This window comes from Sciurus vulgaris (genome assembly GCF_902686455.1).
Source record: "Sciurus vulgaris genome assembly, chromosome: 2".
NCBI classification, from domain to species: domain Eukaryota; kingdom Metazoa; phylum Chordata; class Mammalia; order Rodentia; family Sciuridae; genus Sciurus; species Sciurus vulgaris.
In genome coordinates, this window is record NC_136462.1 from 125,563,179 (window position 1) to 125,590,162 (window position 26,984).

At 36.5% G+C, this 26,984-nt stretch overlaps 1 protein-coding gene and 1 long non-coding RNA gene across 13 annotated transcripts in view; one reads left to right on the forward strand and one right to left on the reverse strand.

Moving 5' to 3' along the window:
- ZFAND6 (zinc finger AN1-type containing 6) overlaps positions 1-9,266 on the forward strand; it is a 73,439-nt gene extending 64,173 nt beyond the window's left edge. For all 8 annotated transcript variants that reach the window (XM_079128452.1, XM_079128455.1, XM_079128456.1 and 5 more), the window contains 2 exons: positions 5,615-5,728; positions 8,326-9,266. In XM_079128452.1, the coding sequence (XP_078984578.1) occupies positions 5,615-5,728; positions 8,326-8,474 (263 nt within the window). In that variant the 3' untranslated portion in view covers positions 8,475-9,266. The remainder of the gene's footprint in view (positions 1-5,614; positions 5,729-8,325) is intronic.
- Positions 1,548-26,869, reverse strand: LOC306654650. Of its 5 annotated transcripts, none has more exons than XR_013762013.1 (5): positions 25,872-26,869; positions 24,257-24,439; positions 18,606-18,709; positions 3,349-3,418; positions 1,548-1,940 (listed from the first exon to the last, which is right to left on the reverse strand). It is a non-coding gene; the product is annotated as an uncharacterized lncRNA (long non-coding RNA). The 5 variants fall into 5 exon arrangements; XR_013762014.1 differs by lacking the exon at positions 1,548-1,940 and having other exon boundaries at positions 2,233-3,418; positions 25,872-25,959; positions 26,520-26,861; XR_013762016.1 differs by lacking the exons at positions 1,548-1,940; positions 3,349-3,418 and adding exons at positions 13,322-14,581; positions 15,972-16,018 and having other exon boundaries at positions 25,872-26,867.
- Between the last annotated feature and the right edge of the window lie 115 nt (positions 26,870-26,984).

Genomic DNA, 26,984 nt, shown 5'->3' on the forward strand with positions numbered 1-26,984 from the left:
GAGAGTGATTAAAATGTTAGGAAATTAGACAGGGGGTAATGATTTCACAACCTGTTAATATATAAAAACCACTGAATTGTAAGTATGCTTTAAAGGGTGAATTATAAATACCCACACAACACACATAAGCCAGCAAACAAGGATTTTGCTAGAGGAAAAACTATGAGAAGTAATACAGATAGGAAAACATGAAATTTGGGAAATAGAAAATAAGTTGCTAAAGTGGCTGGTGCAGATTAGTTTATGTTATAACTAAACCTGGAAAGGTTGTTTGTAATCAGATAATAGAAAATCACTTATAAGAGTAATTTTAAAGCTTTTGGGTTTTGTTTGCTTTTTTGTTTATTTTTTATTTTTGGTACTGAGGATTGAACTTGGGGCCTCATGTATGCTAAGCATGTGCTAAAACACTGAACTACAAGATTAATGTACCAGTTTTTGTCCCTAATAGCTACTAACAGAAATTGATCTCTGTAGGGTGCTCTGTACAGTATGTTGACCACTAGCCTCAGGTAGCTACTGAGCTTTCTTTCCTTCTTTTCCCAACCTTCCTCTTTCTGTTCCTTCCTTTTTTTCCTGTCTTTTTGATACTAGGATTATTACCCCTGACTACTATTAAGTTCATGAGATGTCGCTGGTCAAATAAGATTTTTTAGTGCATAATGTGTTAGTTATACTGTTTGATATGTGCACTGGGTTTTGAAGACTTAATACTCCTAAAAATATAAAATATTTAATACTTTTTATATGGATCACATTTTTAAATGATAATATATTTTACCTCTTTCTACTTTTAATGTGGTTTCTAGAAAATATTAAATGTAAACACTCATTTCTTTTTGATGCTTCTCCTAATACAGACCCCTTTTTTTTTTCCTTGAATATTGAAATTTTTTTTCATTTCATAAGGAATTTTCAAGCTAGGAGAGGCCTGCAGTTCATTCAGTCTTTAAGTCCTCATTTTACATAAAAGAAAATGATATCCCACTCCTTGGCCTATACCCAAAGGACTTAAAATCAGCATACTACAGAGACACAGCCACATCAATGTTCATAGCCGCTCAATTCACAATAGCCAGACTGTGGAACCAACCTAGATGCCCTTCAATTGATGAGTGGATAAAGAAACTGTGGTATATATATACAATGGAATATTACTCAGCCATAAAGAATGATAAAATTATGGCATTTGCAGGCAAATGGATGAAATTGGAGAATATCATGCTAAGTGAGATAAGCCAATCTCAAAAAGCCAAAGGACGAATGATATCGCTAATAAGTGGAGGATGACACATAATGGGGGGGAGGGAAGGGTTAGTGTTAGGGTTAGAGTTAGGGTTAGGGAGGGGGGCAAGAATGGAGGAAGGAAGTACTGTATAGAGGATAAAGGGGGGTGGGAGGGGTGGGGGGAAGGGAAAAAATAACAGAATGAATCAAACAACATTACTCTATGTAAATTTATGATTACACAAATGGTATGCCTTTGCGCCATGTACAAACAGAGAAACAACATGTATCCCATTTGTTTACAATAAAAAAAAAAAAGAAAATGAGGTCTAGAGAGAAGAAATGCCTTTTATCCCAGTGGGTTGTTGTAAAAGTCTATATCGATTCAAAGTACCTATTGAGCTCTCGCTCTGCGTTAGGACTGAGTGTACAAAGGTGATCAGAAATAGTCATGGGGTGGGAGGGTACCTGGGGTTGTGACTGAGTGGTAGAGCACTTGCCTAGCATGTGTGTGAGGCCCTGGGTTCAATCCTCAGCACCACATAAAAATAATAAATAAATAAAATAAAGGCATTGTGTCCATCTACAACCAAAAAAAAAAAAAAATTAAAAGAAAAAGGCATGGTCCTCAAAGTACCTACTGTAATTCTGAAGCTGGGATGTAGCTCAGTAGTAGAAACCTTGCCTTGCATGATTGAGTTCAATCTCCCATACTGCAAAATAAAAAAACAAAAAGCTTCGTCTAATTTATGAATGAGGAAACTTATCGTGACTCTTTGAGGAAAGGAGGATATATATTATATTACATAAATATTGTATCTACTGCCAAGACAATTAGATATATTTAAGATAATGTTTAGGGTTTACCTATTAATACCTTAAGTTCAGCTTTACAGTGTATATATGAATATGTCCTAAACAGAAGTAGTGCTTAGTTTTATGTACTTATTATGTATTTGTACACTTTTTTTTCTTTTTCTTTTTTTTTGTTTTTTTGTTTTGTTTTTTTTTTTTGTTTTGTTTTGTTTTTAACAGAGCAGAGGGCCTTGTTCCTCTTGAATGTGATTCTCCATGTAGGTAGTTAAAACTATTTTATCTGCCCATTACTTTCTGAAATATCTTAACAGTAGTGGCTAATACGAGTGCCATCCATACATCTTATTTGACAGCCTTTATGCCATCACATAGGCCTTACATGTAGACCTTTAGGACCAGTGGATACAATATAGTCATTCATCTGTTTTAATTATTAACAAACAGGCAGTCTATTTCCAATTCTCACTTCTGAATATGAAAAACTACCTAGTTCTGAGGAAACTGTCCTTATTTAGGCTTTAGGTTCAATAAGATTATGATCCTCTGACCTTTTGTCCACCATATGGCTCTTTTGAAGGCTGAATTATTTCCTTTTACATACCTAGAATTTGATAAGGTATTCTTTCATCTTAAATCTCATAGAACGTATAAGCTGAGAAAACAGGGTAATTTCTGGAAATCATCGACTTCTATAGAGTGCTGTGCCTATGGTTAGTGTTTAAATTTGAGCTATCAGTCCCTAGTTCCAGGTAAGCTGGAGTTAACTTTCATCTCACGGAGATACACTTAATATTTACTGGTCCCAAGCTTATAAACTGTTAGATAGCATACTAATCTTTAAAAGTTGTGCATTTTCCTCAGTTGAAAAGAAACCATTTGAGGCAGTTATGGCACACACAATCCTAGCTACTCAGGAGCCTGAGGGAGGAGGATCACAAGTTTGAGCCAGCCTGGGAAATACAGTAAAACTTCTCAGAAAAACAAAAACCATTTGCCTTAAATCTCTAGAGTCAATATTGTGAAATGTCTTTGTTGAGGTATATGGTAATAGCATTTGTATGCATTTCCAAATGCCATTATTAGTAAGTAATTAAACCAGTTTTTTAAAAGTTATAATCTGTGACAGTGTTACTGCCATTAAAGCATTTTTTCTATTAGTTTACTTAAATAATCATTGATTTTAGAAAACAAATTAACTATTATGGCTGTGGATTTCAAAGACAATAAATATAATAGTCTTATTTCTTATTGCAGGTTAAATTATTTTTGAGGGCTGGGGTTATAGCTCAGCAGTAGAGCGCTCACCTATTACATGTGAGGCACTGGGTATGATCCTCAGAACCACGTGGAAATAAATAAAGGTGTCCACCTACAACTAAAAAATTTTTTAAATTATTTTTGAGTTCTCTATATATAGCTTTGAATACTATTCTAGAGTCTAGGGATAAAACAGTAAACATGACATTCAGTCCTTGCTCTCGCCCTCAGAACTCACATTCTAGGGACATTTGTTACTAAAAACAAATGGTCATGTGTGTTCATATTCTGTTTCAAAAATAAACTGTTTTCATTACTAGAACTTTCTTCTGTCTAGCTGTAGTATGTTCAGATGGAGTAATCATGCTATGGATTTCATTAGTACATATTTACTTGTTAATTTATAGTGTGTGTCTGATGTCATATTTTGTTAAAATATAATATGTTAACATAAGCAGGTTGGAATCCAATATAGCAAATGTTTGTGTATCTATATGTAGTTCACTGTAAGAAGTGCTGGAGATTCAAACAGAATAAGATGCCATCCCTCCTCAGTGGGATTACAGTATAGTTGGGGAAACAGGACACATAGATAAAACAGATAAGTGACTCAGTAATTCAGTTCAGTAGATATTTATTTATTTATTTATTGAGTGGTTGGAGGCACTAGAATTCATAGTAAGCTATGTTAAACAGGCAGTTGTGTGAAAAGTGCTGTGGGAGCACAGGGCAGGGTGTTCCATTTCAGGGTTGTCAGGGAGACATTAGAGGAAGAGGTAATTATGTAAGCTTCAACAAGAAGGACAAATTGGAGCCAGTGCAGTGGTGCACACCTGTAATCCCAGTGGCTCGTGTGGCTGAGACGGGAGGATCGATAGTTTAGAGCCAGCTTCAGCAAAAGCAAGGCGCTAAGCAACTCAGTTGAGACCCTGCCTCTAAATAAAATACAAAATAAGGATGGGGATGTGGCTCAGCGGTCAAGTGCCCCTGAGTTCAATCACCAGTACCCAAAAAGAAAAAGACAAATTGCCAGGTACAAAGAATTGGCATGGAAAGAATATGCCACATGAAAAGGACAACTTAGACAAAAGCCCAGAGAAGTGAGAGAATTTGGTAGATGTAGGGAAACTAAGTATTTCAGTGTGGCTAAAGCATGCTATATCATTGAGGATTGGTGAGACAAGGATGAAGAAAATCATGAAGGTCCCCTGGGCCTTATCCTGGACATTTATGGGAAGCCACCAAAGAATTTTAAATATTGAGGGGATCATTAGATTTCCACTTTAGGCAGATGATTGGGTGCAATGTGGGAAGCATGGTTGAAGGAGGGGACTTATGTAAAGTGCCCAATATGAGCTAAGGGTATTAAGTGTAATCAGAGTGAGGTGCTGCAAAGAACTGAAGTGAGGAAAGGGTATTTGATAGCCTTAAAAAAGAAGAGAACCTAGATTGAATGAAGCAAATGGAAAGCCCTTTTGAACAGTTACACAGCATATTCCTAATATACAGGGGTGGAGCAGTGGATTCCTGGGGAAGGGTTAATTGGGGAGATAAAATGGGAGGAGGTTGAGAACTTGACCCATGGCAAGTCACTGTTTCAGAACAAGATGTCATGTCTGCAGGGTTTTGTTATAGATTCTGACTCTGGTGACAGCACTCAGGAGAGCCAGAATGGTTAGGGGCAGGAGTGGAGCACATAGTTAGGATTTAGGAGCACTGATTTTACCTGAATCTTAGTGCATCTGGTCTTGGTTTCAGTATGTAAATGTATTATTATCTTAATTATAACACGTGTTTTAATCAGTTTTTTCTTTTTCCTAACATTTAAAATGCTTTTATGTGAAATATTCTGAGAACTGTAAACAAACTTGGTGAGATCACAGATCTCATTGAACAAGGTTCTTTGAGAAACCACATAATTCTGATCCCAAACAATATTAAGAAGTCTACATATAGCTATTTTGTTGCATATCCCCTTAGGATACCCAAGAAGTGTTTATAGAATATATAATTAGAAAAATTTTAAAATAGTTTAAACCAAAAGAAGAAAATCTATAGTCCATCTCTTAGAGGCACTAGTAACATGACAGTTATATATTCTAGATTATTTTCTACATGTGTATATACACACACATTTATAACAAAAAGGGAGCCATATTTTATAAACTATTTTGTAATTTATGGACATCATTTGAAGCTAATAAATAACTCTGCTATCTTCTAAATAGATTGGTGGGGTAGTTGAGTGAGGACACCACCCCAATATCAAATCTCATTGAATAATTAAATTTTACTACCTTCCTATTTTTGTCAGCTTCAGTATCAGACACAGCACAGCAGCCATCTGAAGAGCAAAGCAAATCTCTTGAAAAACCAAAACAAAAAAAGAATCGCTGTTTCATGTGCAGGAAGAAAGTGGGACTTACCGGTAAGGACCTAAACCAAATGGTTTAAAATTATGTTTTTAAATAATACATGCTTTACTATTACTTCAATTAAGATTATTTCTTTTCCCAGGAGAGTTACTATTAAATATACTTTAGCTTCTGAATTTTCTTTAAGAAATAAAAATAGCTTTAATTATATACCTAAAAGTAAAATGAATAGCTTTTCCTTTACAAATTCATTCCAGCTGAATTTGAGAGTATTAGAAAAGTAATTCCAATGTGCCAGGTGCTAGGAAAGGGCTAACATGTAGTTCTGTCTTTAAGGAAAGAATATTTTAAAAGTACATGGTGAAGCCTGAAGTGCTTTCTGTATGTAAAATGGGGGCTAATCATTGGTTGTGGTGCAGTTTCAGTGAGTTGAGACATGTAAGTAATTAAACGCCTACTGCTGCCACACGATGCATAATCAATATATGTTGGCTACTATAACACAGTATTACTGAGAGAAGAATAATAAAATATTCCAAACTGTTTAGCAAAGAACATTACATTAAGTTCAGTTATATTGTTCTGGGAAGTCAGAGACAGGAGTACTGTAATTAATTTTTATAAAAAACGTAGACCTGGCAAGGAAGGTATCATGAAGATAGGCTATTTCCTGGGGTCTTGAACCTCAAGTAGGAATTACAGGTGATGGGAATAGGAACATTTCAGGCACAAAGAGCTTAAAACAAATCTCTGAGAAGTAACATATAGGACCTGTTCAAAGGACTGTGAATTGGGGAACATAACTGTAGCATAATTGGAGATCTGTGAAGAAGGGTGTTGCCTATCAACCAGACAAGATAGAGCTAAGGTTGAAGGCTTGTACAGGAGTTAATTGGAAACTGGTTACAGCTATAATTACGTTTATTTTTTACCATGGCCAGGCATTATGCTGAACACTTTACATAAAAATCTGACTTAAGGACTGAGATAAGGTACTGAGCAAAAATTATGCTTTTAGGAAGATTACTTCTGGCTAAGGAATAGGTTAGAGATGATGAAGAAAGATTAGAGGCTGATATCAAAGATGTTTTAAACTGTCCCATACCTTAGCAAATAATGAATTTATTTAAAGAATATAGACATAGATAAGACATTCTAAAATATATTACCAAATATGGTCTTTTAAAATCGCATACAGGGCTGGGGAGACAGGTCAGTTGGTAAAGTGCTTGCCTTACAAACACAAGGCCCTGGGTTCAATCCCCAGCACTGCAAAAAAAAAAAAAGAAAAAAGAAAAAGAAATCTCATACACTCTGACTTCATTATTACAAATCTGAGACTTAAATTTCTTTGTCCAAAATTTGTCAGTCTAAGCTAGTGTTGTTTGCTTCATTTCTTTTTCATTATTTAAAGTTACAGAATGTTTCTGAAGTTAAAAAATGTGATAAAGGAAATTAATATCAAATGTCAGTGTTTAAAATATTGAGTCCTGTGCTCCATTATAAAAATTCCTTCATAACATAAAATCCTAATTTGGGGGAGCAGGACTGTCCATACCTGTTAACTACTATTTTGGTTTCAATCCTTGGACATTACCCTAAAATTAAGTAGCATTTATTGCGTGTTTACCATATGTTAAGCACTTAATACATTCCTCATTTAATCCTTACAGCACCTTATTATTCCAAAATTACAGATGCAGAAACTGAGGCCCAGAGAGGCTAAGTAATTTGCCTACGTTAGTAAGTAGATTGATACTCAGGCAACCTATCCATGCTTTTAATCACTCCACTTTAGTATAGTTCACATCTCCACCTGAGGTTAGCAAAAGAAAGCTATTTTGGATACTGTGTTCTTTGTTAACATTAACAGTTCTCTTAGAGATTTTATTTGATCTTTCTTAATTAAATGTTAAGATTGGCTTCTTGAGAGTAGGCTTATTTTTACATTGCTGTATTTGAATTTTTAAAAATGTTCCACATTTGCTGGGTGTGGTGGCACACACCTATAATCCCAGCAATTGGAGAGACTGAGGCAAGAGGTTTGCAGGTTCAAGCCTCAGCAACGTAGCAAAGCCCTAAGCAAATAGAATACTCTCAGAAACTAAAAAGGGCTGGTCCCAGTGCCACACACCTGTAATCCCAGCAACTTGGGAGGCTGAGCTAAGAGGATCACTAGTTAGAAGCCAGCCTCAGCGGTTTAGTGAGGCCGTAAGCAACTGTCTCTCAGTATGAAGGGTCGGAGATGTGGTTCAGTGGTAGAGCATTCCTAGGTTCAATCCCTAGTACCACAAAAAAAATTTTTTTTATTTAAAAATAGCTTAAAAGTAAAATTTAAAATGCTAACATTTTCAGTTTAACAACCATATTTTGATAAGAAAGTAATAGTGGTCATGTCACAAGTGAAGAAACGTGAGCTCAGAGAAGTGTTTGACCTGATCCTAGTACAAACCTACATTTATAGATAGGCCCAAGAAATGAAGCTCTCAGCTAGTGAACTTTGACAATGTAGTTTGTGAAACTTTCTTTGTATAATGATTGTTTAGATTGCTGCCCTAAATACATGATGCTATTTAACATTAATTATGCCAAAGAACTTAATATTTCACCCTTCCATCCTGCTCATGTATGCGTATTAATCCATTTTTAGGGTTTGAATGCCGGTGTGGAAATGTTTACTGTGGTGTGCACCGTTACTCAGATGTACACAATTGCTCTTACAATTACAAAGCTGATGCTGCTGAGAAAATCAGAAAAGAAAATCCAGTAGTTGTTGGTGAAAAGATCCAGAAGATTTGAACTCCTGCTGGAATACAAAATCCTTTGACCATCTGCAAACTAAAAATTGACTTGAGGTTTTTTTTCCTAGTCATTGGGAATGTAGAGCAATGTATCTTGCATAGACCTTTTAATCATGCATGTCATCAGAAGAATAGATTTTTGTTTTTGTTTTGAAAATGACTCTGAACATTTATTTCCATTGCAGTTTCTGTGGCTGAAGAGACTTAAACTTTACAAGTATTATCCTTTTAAGATCATTTTAATTTTAGTTGAGTGCAGAGGGCTTTTATAACAAATGTGGAGAAATTTTGGAGGGCTGTGATTTTTTTCCAGTATTAAACATGCATGCATTAATCTTGCAGTTTATTTTCTCATTGTGTATGTATATATAGCTTTTCTCTGCAGCACGATTTCTCTTTTGATAATGCCTATTGGGCACAACTAGTTATCAGTAACTGAATGTATCTTAATCAATATGGCTGCTTCTGTTTTTTTCATTAACAAAGGTTATACATATGTTAGCATATAGTTTCTTTGCACCCACTATTTATGTCTGAATCATTTGTCACAGGAGAGTATGTGCTGATGAGATTCCAAGTTTGTGTGTTTTGATTTTTTTTTTTTTTTTTTTTTTTTTTGCGTGAGGGAAGAAAAAAAGCTGTATGCATTTCATTGCTGACTGCAGGTTTCTTTCAGATTACGTTCATTGGTCTGTGTGTATACAATATGAAGAATGATCTGAAGTAATTGTGCTGTATTTATGTTTATCCACCAGTCTTTGATTAAATAAAAAGGAAAACCAGAATGCTCCTTTGTATTACTTTTTTTCTTACTCTTTGTGATAGTTAACTTTGTCTTTTTAATCATTTAAGTTTTTTCCTAATTTGCTAGGAGTACTACTGTTTGTTGTCTCATTGATTTATCTCTAATCTTGTGATGATAAATTTTAATTCTATATTCCTGTTAGTTTGAAGTTCTCAGCATCTTTTCAAAACCAAGAACTACTTTCTGTCCCTTAGAAGTTGGATCTTCTAGCCCTTGTCAGATTTTATGTTTTGTAAATTAACATCTAATAGATGTTTTTTGGGTAGGATCAGCAAAATGGAAAAAGCACAATTCAAACAGCTGGGCAGTTGGAGAATTATAAGTAGAAAGACCTTCAAAAGACAGTTGTTTCCTATGGTAGTTTACACATTCATCTAGTAGTCAACCTTTTTTAAGCATGAAATATTACATAAAAATGATGAAGACAGTAGTTAACAATACAAATTTCTCAGTTTAAAATTATTTGCTATTTTATTTACATGTTCTATTTGCCTACATAAGGATTATTTAATGTTTAAATCTATAAATTTAAATGATCACATTAACATAAATAAGAGGAAACTACTGTGACTGTCTTAACACCCATTCATGATAAACAAAATTTCTTGATAAATCTAAAAAGGTAATTCTCTGATAGTTTGTATGTAAAACCAACCAAAGAAAAATCACTCATCTACCAAAAAGAGAAAACTCATTTCCTTTTATAGTCAGAAACTGGGGCTGAGAGTATAGCTTAGTGGTAGAGCATTTGCTAAAATGCTTGAGACCCTGGGTTCTGTCTCCAGTACTTGGGAGAAAAAGCTTTTTCCTTTAGAAACAAATGAAGGCTGCCCCTCTCATGGCTTATATTTAATATTGTGTTGGAGAGCCCAACCAATGGAGCAAGGTAAACAGAAGGTCAAAAGAAGAAAGGAGGAGGGCTGGGTTGTGACTCAGTGGTAGAGCACTCAGTTAGCACAGGTGACACACAGGGTTCCATCCTCAGCATCACATAAATATAAAATTGTGTCCACCTACAACTAAAAATATATATTTTAAAAATAAAGGAGGAAGCACTCATCATTTGCCTGTTTATGATTGGGCATTTGTTTTTGCGGTACTAGGGACACTGTACCAATGAGCTGTATCCCCCAGTCCTTCCTTATTTATTTATTTGTCTAAGTTACCCAGGCTGGACTTGATTTTGGCAATCCTCCAGTCTTAGTCTCCTGAATAGCTGGGATTACAGATGTGTGCCACTGCATCCAACTACATAATTGTTTTTATAGAAAATACAAATCTGGAGAAAAACTACTAGAAATAATACTGTCTAGTTAGCTAAATATAACACTGATTTTTTTTTTAGAAGTCACTTGGATTTCTTTATACTTATGAACTAGAAAAACAGAAGATACCATTTACTAGTAACATTAGCATGGTACCACTTACCTTAGAAATTGACAAAATATGCTGACCTTTTAAGAAATTATTCTAAAACATTAAAGATAAAATCTCAATAACTCTACATGTTCATGGATCAGAAGGCAATAGAAAGATGTCATTCATTCCAAACACTCATAGATTCAAAGCAATTTCCATCAAAATCCACTTGAACACTGATCTATATCCCTAGTCCTTTTTCATTTTGAAATAGGGTCTTGCTAAATTGCTGAGGCTGGCTTCAGACTTCCTGTCCTCCTGCTTCATACTCCTGGGTTACTGGGATTACAGGTATTTTCAACTGTGCCTAGCCCCACCAGATTGTTTCATGAAACTTCTTTAAGTGATTCTAAACCAGAAGGTGAAAGAATAAATTGTTAAGATATTTTTTAAAAGCGGGGAGGTAGGGACTTGGCCTGCCAAATGTCAGGACTCACCATGAAACCATATTAATTAAAACAGTTACTAGCAAAGGGACAGATAAGTCTGGCAATTTCTAGTATTGGAAGGTTTCCATGTGATCTCCTTTATATTGTTGGTGTTGATGAAAAGTAGTTCAGTCCTTCAGAAAGCTCGGCATTATCTTTTAAAATTGGCCTTCAGCACATCCTATAATTCAAAAATTTCAATTTATACCCAAGAATAACTTGCACATAGATTAAGTAGGAGACATGCACTGGGAAGAATTCTTATAACACCATGTACAAAAACAGAAACCCAGAAATGCCAAGTCCTTAATGAAGAAGAACTGAATGAATAAAAGGAGACATGGTCATACAATGAACTGTTACATAGCACCCAAAACTAATGATCCATAATGACACAACACTAACAACAGAAAAGACATAATGACACAACAAAACAGAAGTATGGTAAACAAAACCAAAAGCGAAGTGTCCTAAAAGTAAGAATTAACAACCAAAACAGACCATATAGTCCCTTATTAAAAAGTTGGAAGTATAATTTAGTGACAAAGTGAATAGCATGTATGTGGTCCTGGATTCAATCCCCAACAACCCCACACACACAAAAATTAGAAAATACATTTTCAAGTCATAGATGAAATTTGTATCAAAAGAAGAGGTAATGTTCTTGGATAGGCAGAATTAATATTGTCAAAATGGCCATACTACCAAAAGTGCTATACAGATTCAATGCAATTCCAATTAAAATCCCAATGACGTACCTTACAGAAATAGAGCAAGCAATCATGAAATTCATCTGGAAGAATAAGAAACTCAGAATAGCTAAAGCAATTCTTTGCAGGAAGAATGAAACGGGGTATCAAAATACCAGAACTTCAACTATACTACAAAGCAATAGTAACAAAAACAGCATGGTATTGGCACCAAAATAGACAGGTAGATCAATGGTACAGAATAGAGGACATGGACACAAACCCAAATAAATACAATTTTCTAATACTAGACAAAGGTGCCAAAAATATGCAATGGAGAAAAGATAGCCTCTTCAACAAATGGTGCTAGGAAAACTGGAAATCCATATGCAACAGAATGAAACTAAACCCCTATCTCTCACCCTGCACAAAACTCAACTCACAATGGATCAAGGACCTTGAAATCAGACCAGAGACCCTGCATCTTATAGAAGAAAAAGTAGGTCTTCAACTTGTTGGCTTAGGATCAGACTTCCTCAACAGGACTCCCATAGCACAAGAAATAAAAGCAAGAATCAATAACTGGGATAGATTCAAACCAAATAGCTTTCTCTCAGCAAAGGAAACTATCAGCAATGTGAAGAGAGAGCCTACAGAGTGGGAGAATATCTTTGCCACTCATACTTCAGATAGAGCACTAATTTCCAGAATCTATAAAGAACTCAAAAAACTCTGCACCAAGAATACAAATAACCCAATCAACAAATGGGCTAAGGATATGAACAGATACTTCACAGAAGAAGATCTACAAGCAATCAACAAACGTACGAAAAAATGTTCACCATCTTTAGTAATAAGAGAAATGCAAATCAAAACTACACTAAGATTCCATCTCACCCCAATTAGAATGGCGATTATCAAGAATACAAGCAACAGTAGGTGTTGGCGAGGATGTGGGGAAAAAGGTACATTCATACATTGCTGGTGGGGCTGCAAATTAGTGCAGCCACTCTGGAAAGCAGTGTGGAGATTCCTTAGAAAACTTGGAATGGACCTACCATTTGACCCAGCTATCCCACTCCTCGGCCTATACCCAAAGGACTTAAAATCAGCATACTACAGAGATACAGCCACACCAATGTTCATAGCTGCTCAATTCACAATAGCCAGACTGGAACCAACCTAGATGTCCTTCAATTGATGAGTGGATAAAGAAACTGTGGTATATATATACAATGGAATATTACTCAGCTATAAAGAATAATAAAATTATGGCATTTGCAGGGAAATGGATGAAATTGGAGAATATCATGTTAAGTGAGATAAGCCAATCTCAAAAATCCAAAAGACGAATGATATCGCTAATAAGTGGATGATGACACATGATGGGGGGTGGGAGGGGGGCAAGAATGGAGGAAGGAGGGACTGTATAGAGGGAAAAGAGAGGTGGGAGGGTGGGGGGGAAGGAAAATAATAACGGAATGAATCAAACATCATTACTCTATGTAAATGTATGAATATGCAAATGGTATGCTGTTACTCCATGTACAAACAGAAACAACATGTATCCCATTTGTTTACAATAAAAATAAATTTAAAAAAAAGATTATTAAAAAAAAAAAGAAGAGGTAGTGATGAAAAATTCTCAATAATACCCTTAGATGAAAGGCAGCAAATGGTAACTTGAGGTAAGGACCCCAGTTTTATGGAGGTGATTAATTCAGGATACTTAGATAACTAAAAGCAGGCTATCTGTGAACTAATGTGGAGAGTGTCATGAACCAAGGATTATGATTAATCCATTTTCTACCTTAAGTCCAAAGTATTAAAAAGTTAATTATAGAGCTGATTTGATGACCACATTTTGGAATGGAGCTTATGCATGAAACCGCTGTAGAATCAGCCTCAGTGTTCAATTTGTTTTTCTTTCTTTGTCACAAAAATCCATTCACAGTCTGCAGGCTTCACTAACACCTAAGTACTAAAACATAAATCACATTCTCTCATACTTTGTTCTTTGTATTTTTGTCTGGGATTTCTGTGTCCAAGTCTAGCATAAATGTCTTTCCCCTAACTTGAACTTCATAGTACAATCTTGAAATTATTCCTTTATTCCAAGCATATAATACAAAAGCCATTTTTTTTCTTGGTGTGGAGACAGTTTATACTTATCTGATAATGGCTAAACTATCCCTTTTTCACTCTAGGAGAAACATCTAAACATATTCTAGGGAACTGAAGAAAATACTCAAGTGTTTGTTGTAGCATCTTTTCACAGACTGGCTTCCTGGCTTTTTGTTGTTTGTCCTTATTTGTCCTTTCTTATTAATATGTAGGCATCAAGATTAATTCAGAAGGCCAGTAGAATGGAAAGTTAGGAATGTGGAGGTAAGATAGATAAAATCTATCGAAAGTCTTTAGCAACATCTGGAAACCTCTTAGCATCCCAAAGACCGCTAACATACCTATAATATTAAAAAGTGACTCTACCAGAAGAAAAAAAGGGGCCACTACTGCTGATCCTGGGGACATTAAAAGATAGTAAAGGAATATCATGAGCAATTCTATGCCCACAGATTCAATAACTTAGATACAATGAACCAATTCCTCGAAAGGCAAAATTACCAAAACTAGTAAAAAGAGAAATTATCTTTGCAGGCTTGTGTCTATGAATCACACGGAGTGCGGTGGCACATGACAAATTCCAGTGAATCAGTAGGCTGAGGCAGGATGACATTCGAGGCCCAACTTGGTGAGACCCTGTCTTGAAATAAAAGGATTGGAGGTGTAGCTCAGTGGTAAAGCACCCCAAGGTTCAATCCCCAGGACCCTACCCCCCAAAATATAAGAAAAAAGAAATTCAGTTAATGATTACCTACCAGAAAAAAAAAAAAAAAAAAAGACCTTGGTGAATTCTACCAAATACTTAAGAAAGAAATTATACTTATTTTTCTACAATCTCTTCCAGAAGGTAGAAGCAGAGAAAATACTTCCTAAATTGTTTGGTGAGGCCAGCATTATCCCAATACCAAAACCAGACAAAGGCATATTGTAAGATAATAGATCAGGATTTCTCATGAACATAAATGCAAAACTACTCAATAAAATATTTGGCAAACAACCTAACTATAAAAATAATCATGCAGCACAAGCAAACAGGATGAATTATTGCTGGTGTACATTGCTGGTGTTCTATATTTAGATATCAATGTAATTACATAAAAAATCTAAAGAAAACAATCATTGATAGATGCAGGAAAAAATTTGGCAAAATCCAACACCCATTCTCAGCAAACTAGGAATGCAGAGAAAGTTAGTGAACTAGATTAAAAAAAAAAAAAAAGAAAAAAAAAAGGATTACCAAAAACATAGCTAACATGTTTAATGATAAGGAAACTACATAGTCTCCCTCTGAGACTGAGAACAAGGCAAATATGTCCTCTCACCAGTCCTGGTCCTCATTGTACTAGAATTCTCAGCTAATGTCATGAGAAAAGGAAAGAAAAGCTGAACAGATTGGGAAGAAAGAAAAAAGGTGTCTTCATTTGCAAATGGCATATACAGAAAAATGAAAGAATCAATATAAAAACTCTTAGAACTAGTAAGCAATTATAGTAAGATTATAAAATACACTTAATATCCAAAATCAGTTGCTTTCCTATGTAGCTGCAATGAACATTTTGAATTTGAAATTGAAAACATTGCTTACATTAGCACACACACACACAAAAAAAAAACCAGTTAGGTTATAAATTAAATTAGATATGAGATCTATGGTGAGGAAGACCAGGAAACCAATGAAAGTGGACTGGGGATCAGCTCAGTGGAAGAACATTTGCCTAGCATGTGCAAGGCCCTAGATTTGATCTCTAGCACTGCAAGAAACAAACAAAAACTAATGAAAGAAATCTAAATAAGATATTGAAATAAATAATGGAGAGTTACTCCATTTTCATTGATAGGAAAACTCAACTATTGTTAGTTATTCCTACTTTGACCTATAAATTCAACACAATTCCAATCAAAATCTTAGCAAGTTATTTTGTAGGTATTAACAAAGTGATTCTGAAATTTATATGGGGGAGAAGGGAGGCCCCAATAGTTAATAATGAAAAAGAAGCACCAAGTCAAAGCTGACACAACTGGACTCTTACCTATAAAGACTTCCATAATGAAGACTGGTACTGATGGAAGAGAAGACCTGAATAACAAAACAACAGCATCCAAAAATAAAACAACACAAATAAAGTCAACAGATTTTTGACAAAGGAAAGAAAACAATTTACAGAGAAACAGTCATTTTTTTTTTCTCTTTTTCTGCACTGCTGGGGATGGAATCCAGGGGTGTGCTACCACTAAGCTACATCCCCAGCCATTTTATTTTATTTTATTTTTGAGACAAGCTCTTGCTAAGTTGCTCAGACTGGTCTTGAACTTTCTATCCAACTGCCTCAGCCTCCTGAGTGACTGAAATTACAGGTGTACACCATGGTCCCCAGCAAAATAATCTTTCTCAAATGGTGATGGATCAACTGTGTATTTACATGCAGAAAAGATAATATAGACAAACCCTGAACCTTTCACAAAAATTAACTCAAAATGGAGCATAGACCTAAACGTAAAACACAAAAATATAAAATTTCTAAGATATAAAAGATATTTGAATTGACCTGGCTTTGGTGATGATTTTTTAAATAAAAAGCACAATTTGAGGGGTGACGCTCAGTGGTAGAGCACTTTCCTACTTTCCCAGCATGCCCATACACACAAAACACAATCTATGAAACAGCTGGACTTCATTAAGGTTAAAAACTGCTCTGCACAATACTATTAAGAAAATGAAAGACAAGCCTCAGATTCAGAAAAAACTGAAAGAGAACAAACTCAAGTGTTTATTATGGATGAACCCTAATAAAGGAATTTTATACAAAACAAAAAATTCTCATAACTCCTTACATGAAATGACTCAATTTAAAAACAGGCAAAATATCTGAACAGATAACTCATCAAAGAAGACTTATGGATGGAAAATGAAAAGAGGCTCATATCATCTGTCACTGGAAAAGTGAAAATTAAAGCAACAATGAGATACAACTACACATTTGCTAGAATTGCTAAAATCCAAAACACTGATAACACCAAATGCTGTTGAGGATGTGGATCAACTGGAACCCACGTTCACTGATGGCAGGGAGGCAAAAATACAGCCACTGCGGAGAACAGTTCAACAGTTGCTTACAAGGCTGAACAGTTTTACCATATAACAAATGCAGCAGTTGCACTCAGGCATTTACCCAAATGAGTTAAAAGCTATGCCTATACAAAAACCTGCAAGCAGAGCTGGCATAGTGGCATATGACCATAACCCCATTTACTTGGGAGAATGAGGCAAGAAGATCACAAGTTCGAGACCAGCCTTAGCAATTTAACAAGACCCTGCCTCAAAAAATAAAAAGGTTTGGGGATGTAGCTTGGAGATAAAAGAGTGTTAGCCTCATATGTAGGAAGTCCTGAGTTCCATCCCCAGCACTAAGGAGGAAAACAAAAAGTAAAAGTTTTTTTTTTTTTTTTTAAAGCAATGTTTTTAGCAACTTAATTTTATTATTTTGGGGTTGGTGTGGTGGAGGGTGTGCTGGGGATCAAACCCAAGTTCACATATGCTAGGCAAGTGTTCTACCACTGAGTTACATCTCCAGCCCCTAGCAGCTTTATTCATAATTGCCAAAATTAGGAAGCAACCAAGAGGTCCCTCAATAGGTGAACAGCTAAAACAAAAAACTGATACATCTATACAATGAAACAGTGTTCAGCAATAACAGAAATAAGCTCTCAAGGCAATAAAAGACATGGAGGACAGAATGCAGTGGTGCACGCCTGTAATCCCAGTGGCTCGGGAGGCTGAGGCAGGAGGACAAGTGAGATCAAAGCCAGTCTCAGCAAACACAAGGCCCTAAGCAACACAGTGAGACCCGACAGATTGGGAGAAAATCTTTTCCACATGCACTTCAGATAGAGCACTAATCTCCAAAATTTTTATAAAGAATTTACAAAACTTTACACCAAAAATACAAAGAACCCAATCAATAAATGGGCAGAAACTGGACAGACACTTGACAGAAGATGATAAACAGGCTATTAACAAATATATGAAAAAGGGTTCCACATTTCTAGTAATTAGAGGAATGCAAAATTTCATCTTAATTCAATTAGAATGGCTATTATTATGAACACAAGCAAAAATAGGTGTTGGTGTGGATGTGGGGAAAAAGGCACACTCATACATTGCTGGTGGAGTTGCAAATTGGTGCAGTCACTCTGGAAAGCAGTATGGAGATTCCTTAGAAAACTTGGAATGGAACCACCATTTAATCCAGTTATCCCACTCTTTGATTTATACCCAAAGGACTTAAAATTAGCATACTACAGTAACGCAACCACATCAATGTTTATAGAGGCTCAGTTCACAGTAGCTAGATTGTGTAACCAACCTAGATGCCCTTCAACAGATGTAGATAAAGAAACTGTGGTATATATACACAGTGGAATATTACTCAGTCATAAAGAAGAATAAAATTATGGCATTTGCAGGTAAATAAATGGAATTGAAGAATATCATGCAAGTCCCCAAAAACCAGAGGCTGAATGTTTTCCCTGATAAATGGATGATGATATGTAATGGGGATGGGAGTGGGGAAGAGAAGAATGGAGGAACTTTAGATTACATAGAGGGAAATGAGAGGGGAGAAGGGGTCAGGGGTATGAAAGATAGTGGAATGAGACATCATTACCTTATGTATATGTATGATAACATGAATGGTATGAATCTACATTGTGTACAATCATAGAAACGAAAAGTTGTACCCCATTTGTGTACGATGAATCAAAACGCAGTCTGTAAAAAAATAGAAAAAAGACAGGAGTAAGTGGAAAGATATTTCATGTTCATGGACTGAACAAATGAATACTGTTAAAATGTCCATATTACCCAAAGCGATCTACAGATTCAGTGCAATCCCTATCAAAATACTAATGTTCCATGGAAAAAGAAAAACACTAAAATTCATATGGAACCACAAAAGACCTTGACTAGCGAAAGCAACTGAGCAGAAAGAACAAAAATGGAGGCATCACACTACCTGACCTTATATATTATAAAGCTATGTAATCAAAACAGCATAGTACTGGCATAACAGACACAGGTACCAGTGGAACAGAATAGAGAGTCTAGAAATAAATCCATGCATGTATGGTCAACTGATTGTAAACAAAGGTGGCAAGAATACACGTTGCGGAAAGGACAATCTTTTCAATAAATGGTGATAGGACAACTGGATATGCAGAAAAATAAAATCAGAACTTGTCTTTCACAAAATCAAAATGGGTTAAAATCTAGTGGTTTTGTTATTGTTGTTGGGGTTTTGTTTTTTGGGTTTTGGGCTTTTTTTTGTTTGTTTGTTTTTTGGTACCGGGGATTGAACCCAAGGACACTTTACCACTGAACTACATCCCCAGATCTTTTTATTTTTTACTTTGAGACAGGGTCTCATTAAGTTGCTCAGGGCCTCTCTAAGTTGCTGAAGTAGGCCTTAAAGTTGTGATCTCCTGCCTCAGCCTCCAGAGTTGCTGGGATTACAGATGTGCAACACCAAGCCTGGCTTGGATTAAAATCTAAATGGATTAAAGACTTAAATGTAAAAGACCTGAAACTGTAAAAGTGCTGGGAGAAAAAAAAAAAAAAAAAAACAAAAAAAAAAAAACAGGAGAAAACCTCCATGACACTGGTCCAAGGAATGATTTTTTTGGTATGATCCCAAAAGCATAAGCAACAAAAGCAAGAATAGAGAAGGGGTTATACAAAGCTAAAAAACAGTCATTAGAGGGAAGGGATGACTTATGGAGTAAAAGAAAAACACATCTGAGGAGGGATTAATATCTAAAATATGTCAGGAACTCAATAGTCAGAAAAATAATAATAATATGATTTACAGTGGCAAAGGTCCTGACAGACATTTTTTTCAAAAGAATATTTAGAAGTAGTCAACATGTTCAACATTACTAAAGCAAATTGATTCCACAATGAGATATCATTGTAGAAAGAGCTATTATAAAAAAAAAAATGAAAGCTAACCATAGGAGAGGATGTAGAGAAGGGAATGCTTGTGCACTGTTGGAGGGGATGTAAATTAGTACAGCTATTATGGAAAATAGCCATTTATGGAGGTTCCTGAACAAATTTGAAATATTACTACCATGTGATCCAGCAGTCCTACTACTGGGTATTTATCCAAAGCAACTAAAATCATCATATCAGGGAGATGCCTATACTTCTCTGTGCACTCAGTTATTATGCACAGTAGCCAAAATATGAATCAACCTTGTTCATGCAGGGATGAATGGATGGAGAAAATGTGGTGTAGGTACATGATGCAATACTACTCAGCCATGAAAAGATGGAAAATTCTGTCACTTGGGACAACAGAGGAACATGCAGGGCATTATATTAAGTGAAATATGCCAGGCATATAAAGACAAACACCACATAATTTCACTTAAATTTTGAAATCTAATGAAGCTGAACTTGGAAGTAGTGGGCAGAAGATGATGGTGACCAAGGGTTGGAGGCAACAGAGACTGGTGGGATATTGGTTCAAGGATACAAAATTCACTTAGGAGGTCTAAGTTCAAGAGATCTATTGCACAAATTTATGTGTAGTTCATAACAATGAATTGTATTCTTGAAAATTGCTAAGAGTAGGTTTTAAGTTTTCTCAAGGAAAAATGAAAAGCATGTGAGGTAATCCATGTTAGTCAATGTAGCCATTCTACAGTGTATAAATATTTCCAGACATGTTATATGATGTATATAAATATGTATATAATACATATTTATAGTTTTTTCAATTACAAACAAATAAATAAATAAAAGAATTCAAGTGTTCCAGACGGTTTCTGAGATGGGGTAGAACACATCTGAAGACTATAATCAAAATTCCTGTGAGGAGGGTAAGGAGAACAGAATGCTCCTTTCCAGAATGTCTTAGACAGAGTCATTCTAGACCCCATGCTGTGGTTACACTTTCATATATGTTACTGATGAGGAGGTGAGGAGGAAAGTAGGGGGTTGCTGAAGTTTAAAGAACTTTCTATGCATCCATCAATATGCTGATATTTTTATGATTTTCTTACTTAATCTTCCTAATAACCTTACAAGGCAGATATCATTCTTATTATTTCATTAATAATAATTTACAGAATGTGAAATTTAAGATTTGGTGAGATACAGAATCTACTCAACTCAAATATGCATGTTCTAGAGCGAGTATTTCTGATTTCACATTCAGGTTTGTTTCCTTTAACATACATGATTTCCTTTGTTCAACATCCGGGAAAGGAGCCACAAGGGAAAATCATGACTAACCAACCTTAAAGAGAGAGAAAGAGAAAAACACAGAGATAAAATTATTTTAGTGTACAGTTATTTCCAACAAACTAAAGCAGTGTTTGGGGAGGGAGGCACTGATAATTAAACAAGTTGAACAAATGCCATATCAGTGTCCAAATCTCTCTGCATTTCTGGAAGCAAGGTGAGACTCACAGGTAAAGTTCAAAAAAGGTCTGAGTATTTGGATGAGAAAACTTGAAAATGTTGTCATAATCAAAATTAAAATCAAAATCAAAAGTATCTTGTTGACGGGGCTGGGGTTGTGGCTAAGTGGTCGAGCACTTGCCTAGCATGTGTGCAGTACTAAGTTCAATCCTCAGCACTGCATATAAATAGGTGAATAAAATAAAGGTCCATCAACATCTAAAAAATATTTTTTAAAAAAAGTATCTTGTTGAAATCTCAGGGAGGGAGAATCTGAAAAGTGGTTTGTGCTTCAATAATAGTAATCAAGAACTCATTTTATTATATACATTAAGTCAAAAGTCAACCAATTGTGTATTTAAAAGATGCTGCTATATAGCTTCAATACAAAATACATACTCCATCAGAATATGGACACAACCATACCTGAAGAAATTAAAGGAGACTAAAGACAGAATTGAAGAAGGTGGGAAAAAATGGTATTAGAAGAAACTCAGTCCTGTTTCATATATTCAAAAAAAGGACAGAACATGCAAGTCCCTGTGTCTATGGGTTTCACATTCATGGATGTAATCAACCACAGGTCAAAATAATTGGGAAAAAAATTCTTTATGTACTGAACATGTATAGACTTTTTTCCTTGTCATTTTTCCATAAGCAACAAAGTAAAACAGCTATTTACATAGCAATTACATTGTATTAGGTATTATAAATAATCTAGAGATGACTTAAAGTACAGGGGAAGCCAAGCACAGTGTTGCATGCCTGAAATCGCAGAGATTGAGGAGACTGAGACAGGAGGAATGCAGGTTTGAGGTCAGCCTCAGCAACTTAACAAGGCCCTAAGCAACTTAGCAAGACCCTGTGTCCAAATTTAAAAAGGGCTGGGGATATGCCAGTGGTAAAGTACCTCTGGTTTCAATCCCCCAGTACCAAAATAATAATAATAATAATAATAATAATTGAAGTACATAGGAGGATGTAAATAGGAAATATGAAAATGCTATACCTTTTTTAAATAAGGGACTTCAGCATCCTACAATTTTGGTATGCAAAAGGGGTCCTGAATCAATCCCTTGTGGATACTGAGGGACAACTACGTTAAAGGCCAATTTCAGAATGTAAATATCTTTTCTCTTAAAGCTCTGAGCTCAGTAAAGTTTATTATACACATTTTGAAATGGACATCAGGTGTTTGGTACTTTTTTTTTTTTTTTTTTTTTGCAGTTACTGGTGTTCAAACCCAGGGCCCTTCATATACCAGGCAAAAGCTCTACCACTGAACTATGCCCCCACCCCTAGCAGTCAATTCAGTATCAGAGGATATAGATCATGCAAACACACATGGTATTTTGTTCTCTCAAAGGAGCTGAAAATTTAGAGAAACTTGGAACTGAACTTAAGTAATTCAAGGGCAAATGAACATCATAGGGTGCAGGGAAGGGAAATGAATGGAGTGTTGCAAAAAGAGGCCCCTTCAGTCTGCCTCCCAGCACAGGCCTGTGTCCACACTCTGCTTATCTGAATGGCAACTGCTAACTTCTTGGGGCCCTTGCATCAGTGTCCTGGATCCAGAAAACCCCTTCCCAGAGCTCTTGTAAAGGAGCAAGGATGCATTTGTGTGCATGACACCCACCGCAGTGTATCGTGTTTTAGCATCAGAGGGAGGTGCCCAACATGGTGCTACAGAGGCTCAAACCAACCCTTCATAGTGGAGATGCTGAAACTCAATTCCAATCCTGAAAATGTTCCTCCCCTTCAACCCAAGATTCTACCCGTAGACAACAATGTAATAAAAAGAAAACATTCTGTGCACTCAAATCTTTACTGCACCATTCTTTTTTGTTTTTTGGGTTTTTTTTGTGTATTTATTTTTTTTTGGAACTGGTGGTTGAACCCAGGACTTTGGGAATTCGAAGCAGAAGCTTTGCCACTGAACTACATCCCAGCCCCATTATTCTTAACCACTTAAAACACCGCAATTTCCTCAGTCAATGTAAATAATAATGAAGTCTATTGAGTCACAGGAAAATTGTTCAGGAGAAGAATGGAGGAAAGGATTGAAAAACTGCATCTAAATAAAGGTGCAACCATCATGTGCATACAAATAGAATTTTTAAAAACATGATGGGAAGACTGTAGGTTGGTGGAATTATGGGCAATATTTTTTTCTTTAAAAATTCTTTATAACTGTTGTAATGTGCATGCCCAATATACCCCTTCCCACAAAAGGGGAAGAAAAGAAAATAGAGCGTACTTGCAAGTTACTTTAAATGCTGTTTTCCAAATAGTAAACAGCTTTGGCATTTTCAGATACTATATATAATTAGTGGGTTGGCAAGTCCTTTTTAAAACTACAATATCATCCTCCTACTTCAACCATCTCATCCCTACATCCCTACCACCCCATACATCTATCCCACCCTCTTCCCCAAAAAAGGTTTTTGGTTTTCTCCTTCCATGGCTTTTATTTAGGACTTCATTAATTTGTATGCATCCAGGGGAAGTTCCTGGTCCAATTCCTAAAAAAGGAATTGAAGATGCTGAATTACCATTGTATTCCCAAAGTCTGACATATAGTAAGGGTGCATTGGCTATTGCTTTGTTTTCTTTTAGTCAATCGTTTTATATCAATTGCTTGAATATTTAAAGCCAGTTTTAGTGGAGTGCTTCTGTAGTCCCAGCCACTTAGGAGACCATGGTAGGAGGATCACATAAGTTCAAGAATTCAAGATCAGCCTAGGTAACATAGCAAGACCCCCATCTAAATGAAATAAAAAGTAAATTATCAAACAACTATTCTATGCCAGGTGTTTTTCTGGGTATCGACAAAACTGCACACAGAATTCCTACCTTTAATGGGAGGCAGTAAGGTCAATACAGGACATGTAAATAATTCACTGTCTTGCAGATCAAAAGTAGCTAAAGCAGGGTGTGGTGTTACATGCCTGTCATCCCAGCAACTCTGGAGCCTGAGGCAGGAGGATCACGAGTTTGAGGTCAGCTTCAGAGAACTTCATAGAATATCCTCAGCAACTGTATTAAAAAAAAAAAAAAAAAAAAAAAAAAAAGATCTGGAGATGTAGCACAATGATAAAGTGTTCCTGGGTTCAATCCCCAGTACCAAAAAAAAAAAAAAAAATCTGGAATTCAGTAGGTACAAAGTACTACCTGGAATGCCTTTTAATAAGGTGAAGAGTTAGGACAGCCCCCTCTTCCTACCAGAGCAAGCCAGACCACCTATCAAGAGACTGCCTATCCTTTCCTCTCCCCAGGGCAGACTTAAAAACATGTAAGTTCACTTGTGGCAGGGTCATTTAGGGGTAGAGGTTAGAACCAAAGTGCTGTACCCAGATCAAGCTCCTTCCTGGGTGATCACTGGTCAGGCTTCAGTGGAGGGCACCAGAGCCATCTCAAAATCTAGGAAGGGATCTCACAGATAGCCCTATGGTCGATATTCCCTTAGCTCAAACCCTCCTGTCAGCTTCCAGTCTCTCCTCCCTTAAAGCCAAAATGCAGAGCAGTGTCCCTAACTTGGCAGTCTCTGTCACTTCTCAAGAGAACTTCATAGAACCCTTGCCCAGGCTACCTTCCACTTTTAATTTTGCGAGTATCTGCCAGCATCCAGGCCATTTAAAAGTATGCCGGAAGCACTCACACAAACACCACATTTTCAGGCATGTCCCCCATGTCCTGAATTAAACATTGTCACAAAAAGTTCTAGAACATGAGCAATTAGGCAACACCTTGAATCCACACTAAGAGCCTGCCTTTCCCTTCTCTCCTTCCCCTTCCTTTTTTCCTCTTCCATCCTTCTCTTGGACTTCTCTTCTTCTTCATCCTCCTCATTTACACAATCCTAATACATTACTGAACTTATATGTTATTTGGCACATATTTCACTTGGGATCTGGAAGTGATGACAGAGGGAGGAAAATAAAGAGGAACTACTGGAGGACTTGGGATCTGCTATTGACAAATGTGTGCTTTAAGAATGAGAATAAAGTGATTTGGAGAGGAGGTCTGTGGGTGAGAACAGAAATGAGGCAAGACACTGCAAGCAAAGGAGTAGCAATGTATTCTTTATGTTAATGTATTTTTTAAATCACTATTATTCATTTTAAAATGTTAAGGGGAAAGGTTACTTTTACAAATCCCAGGATGATAGTGCAACTTTTAAAAATATGCTTTAAAACTTCTAGGATTTAGGTTTAAAATGCCAAATTTTTAATTTTATTTTTTTTCAGTCACTCTGCTTGTATGTCCATTAATGCATTAACTTTTGACTGTAATGTTATGCGAACCTCCAAAGTAAATTAATTGAAAGTGTTTCAAATACAGTATTATTATTGTACACCTTACACCACTTGTAATTTTAAACTTGTTTTTAAAGAATAATTTTGTTAAATTTTGAGGAAATTGACATTTACATTTTAAACTTGTTTTCCTTCATTGATGACCCCTTTACCTGTATAGTTTTCTTTTTGATTGCCTTCTTCATGAAGAAAAGCAAAACCCAGAAATAAAGGAATAGCTGACTTTCTGGATGGATATCCCTGGTAAAACAAACAAAAAACCATTGATCACTAACTGTGACAGGCATTATTTCACCATCAAAGCAATTGTGGAGTAGGTATTACATTATCCCTATTTGAGAGATGATTAGAGAACTAGACCTAAAGTCAACACCTAATTAACTCTAGTCAAAGTGGATCTCCAACCAGTTAATCTGAGTCCATTTAGCTAAAACACCTGCATTGGAAAGAGGATTAATGTAAGTTTTTCCTCCCTACCTTCTTTTCTGCCCCCCCCCCCCTCTTTAAACACACGATATGGTCTCTGTCTGCCAGGCACTATTCTAAGTGCTCAAAAAACATTAAGTCACTAATTCCTACATCAACTGTGTGAAGTAGGAACTATTATCATCAACATCGTACAGAGAAGCGGAGGCAGAAACGTATCAACCCTAGAATGTGAAACAAACAGGTGAGTTATATTTTCTAGACTGCGAACTCTCATCAACTTCCAAACAAGCATGATTTCCCCCTTCACCAATACACCACTGGAAATGTCACGGAGGGATTAGCATGGTTTATGCAGGCGGAAAGGACGCAACTGGAAGCTTCTTCCAAAGCCGGAGGCAGTCTCTCGGGAGAAAGGGTCTGCGATTTCCTGTAAGGACAACGGCTTGGTCGAGCTGAAGAGCAGTGCGGCAGCGGTGCAGGGGAAAGAGGCAGGAGTCACCCAGGGCAGACGCTTTAATGCCAAGCTGGGTTTGTCTTCAGTGGAACCAGGGGCTCGAGCCGCCAATTCGAACCAAGTCTACCGGAGGTGGTAGAGTCACCTAGGGGGCGCCGCTGACAGCGGAAGGAGTGGGGGCCAGGGAGCGATTGTGATGAAGCTCGCGGAGTGGGGCGGGACTCCTGGAGACCAACGGGACTCCTGGAGGGCGGGGTTACTTTGCGGAAGGGGCGGTGCCTGTGAGAAAGCGTGAAGGTGAGGCATGCGGAGGGGCGGAGCTCCTGGAGGGGCGGGACTGCTTGCGAAGGGGCGAGGCCGGGGAGGAGATAGGGCGCGAGGA